General features: G+C 66.0%; 1 protein-coding gene across 1 annotated transcript in view; it reads left to right on the top strand.

The window, feature by feature from the left end:
- The window catches only part of LOC103252187 (endophilin-A2-like), a gene marked incomplete at its 3' end in the record, with an annotated part of 3721 nt that extends 2914 nt beyond the window's left edge, over positions 1 to 807 (top strand). Inside the window, exon 5 of the mRNA XM_021708979.1 lies at positions 683 to 807. Coding sequence (XP_021564654.1) covers positions 683 to 807 — 125 coding nt within the window. The remainder of the gene's footprint in view (positions 1 to 682) is intronic.
- Between the last annotated feature and the right edge of the window lie 172 nt (positions 808 to 979).

Genomic DNA, 979 nt, shown 5'->3' with positions numbered 1-979 from the left:
CCTGTCAGGCAGGCTGCCTGGCAAGCCCTGGCGTCTCCCCGGCTTGGGTCTTGCTGCCTCTTGCCCTCAGGACAGGCTTCCGTTGCTTTTGGGACAGAGGCTAGAACGCTGATGCAGCCTCCAAGACCCTCCCTGGGCCGGCTGCTTCTTTATGTCGAACTGACAGGTCTTGAATTTCCAGGAGGCACCGCGTTATCTTTCAAAATGGGAGCATCGTTTACATTGTTCCTTCTACCTAGAATGTTTTGTCCTTGCCTCAGGTGTCAGAGGAGGGCTCGGAGACTGACTGGGCCTACTGGTCCCCAGAGCGGGAGGCTGGAGGACCTGAGGGCCAAGGGTAGAGGAACCCAGTGTCCCAGATCCCTGGCCAAGCCCAGCTCTGCCTCCGCCGTGGCCCTGGGGGCTCCTGACTCTGTCATCCCTCCTGGGTCGCACCTTCCTGCTGCTCCCAGCTCCCTCTGGGAGCACGTCGTGTGGCCAGTCCAGGGCCTGATGCATGGAGGCCCAAGCTGGAGGCCCCGTGGGTGCCCCTCCAAATCTAGCCACAGTCCCGGGGTCCTGTGCACCATGTCCCCCTCAGGCCTTTTCCCTGAGCTCCACCCCAAGTCCTCAGGCCAGCAGCCTGGACACTGGGTGGGCCTCGGCATCGTGGGCAGGGACATTCACAGCGCTCTCCCCGCAGGATGCGGGAAGCCTCCTCCCGCCCCAAGCGGGAGTTCAAGCCCAAGCCCCGGGAGCCCTTCGACCTCGGCGAGCCTGAGCAGTCCAATGGGGGCTTCCCCTGCGCCACAGCCCCCAAGATCTCAGGTAGGGGACGACTGCTTCCAGGGTGCGGAACGGGGCGGCGAGGGCTGGCACCGCCCCCAGGCCAGGCCTAGTCGGCGCCCACGGCTGCTCCTCCAGGGGGGCCTGGGGTGGGGGGGAGGCGGCCCCGCCCGGCGTGCTCAGCCCCTCCCGCTGTGTCTCCGAGCAGCGTCTG

This window comes from Carlito syrichta, unplaced genomic scaffold (assembly GCF_000164805.1).
Source record: "Carlito syrichta isolate Samal-C Ts95f unplaced genomic scaffold, Tarsius_syrichta-2.0.1 Scaffold153709, whole genome shotgun sequence".
NCBI lineage: Eukaryota > Metazoa > Chordata > Mammalia > Primates > Tarsiidae > Carlito > Carlito syrichta.
Note: the sequence above shows the minus strand (reverse complement) of the source record. Positions and strands in the feature narration are given on the sequence as shown.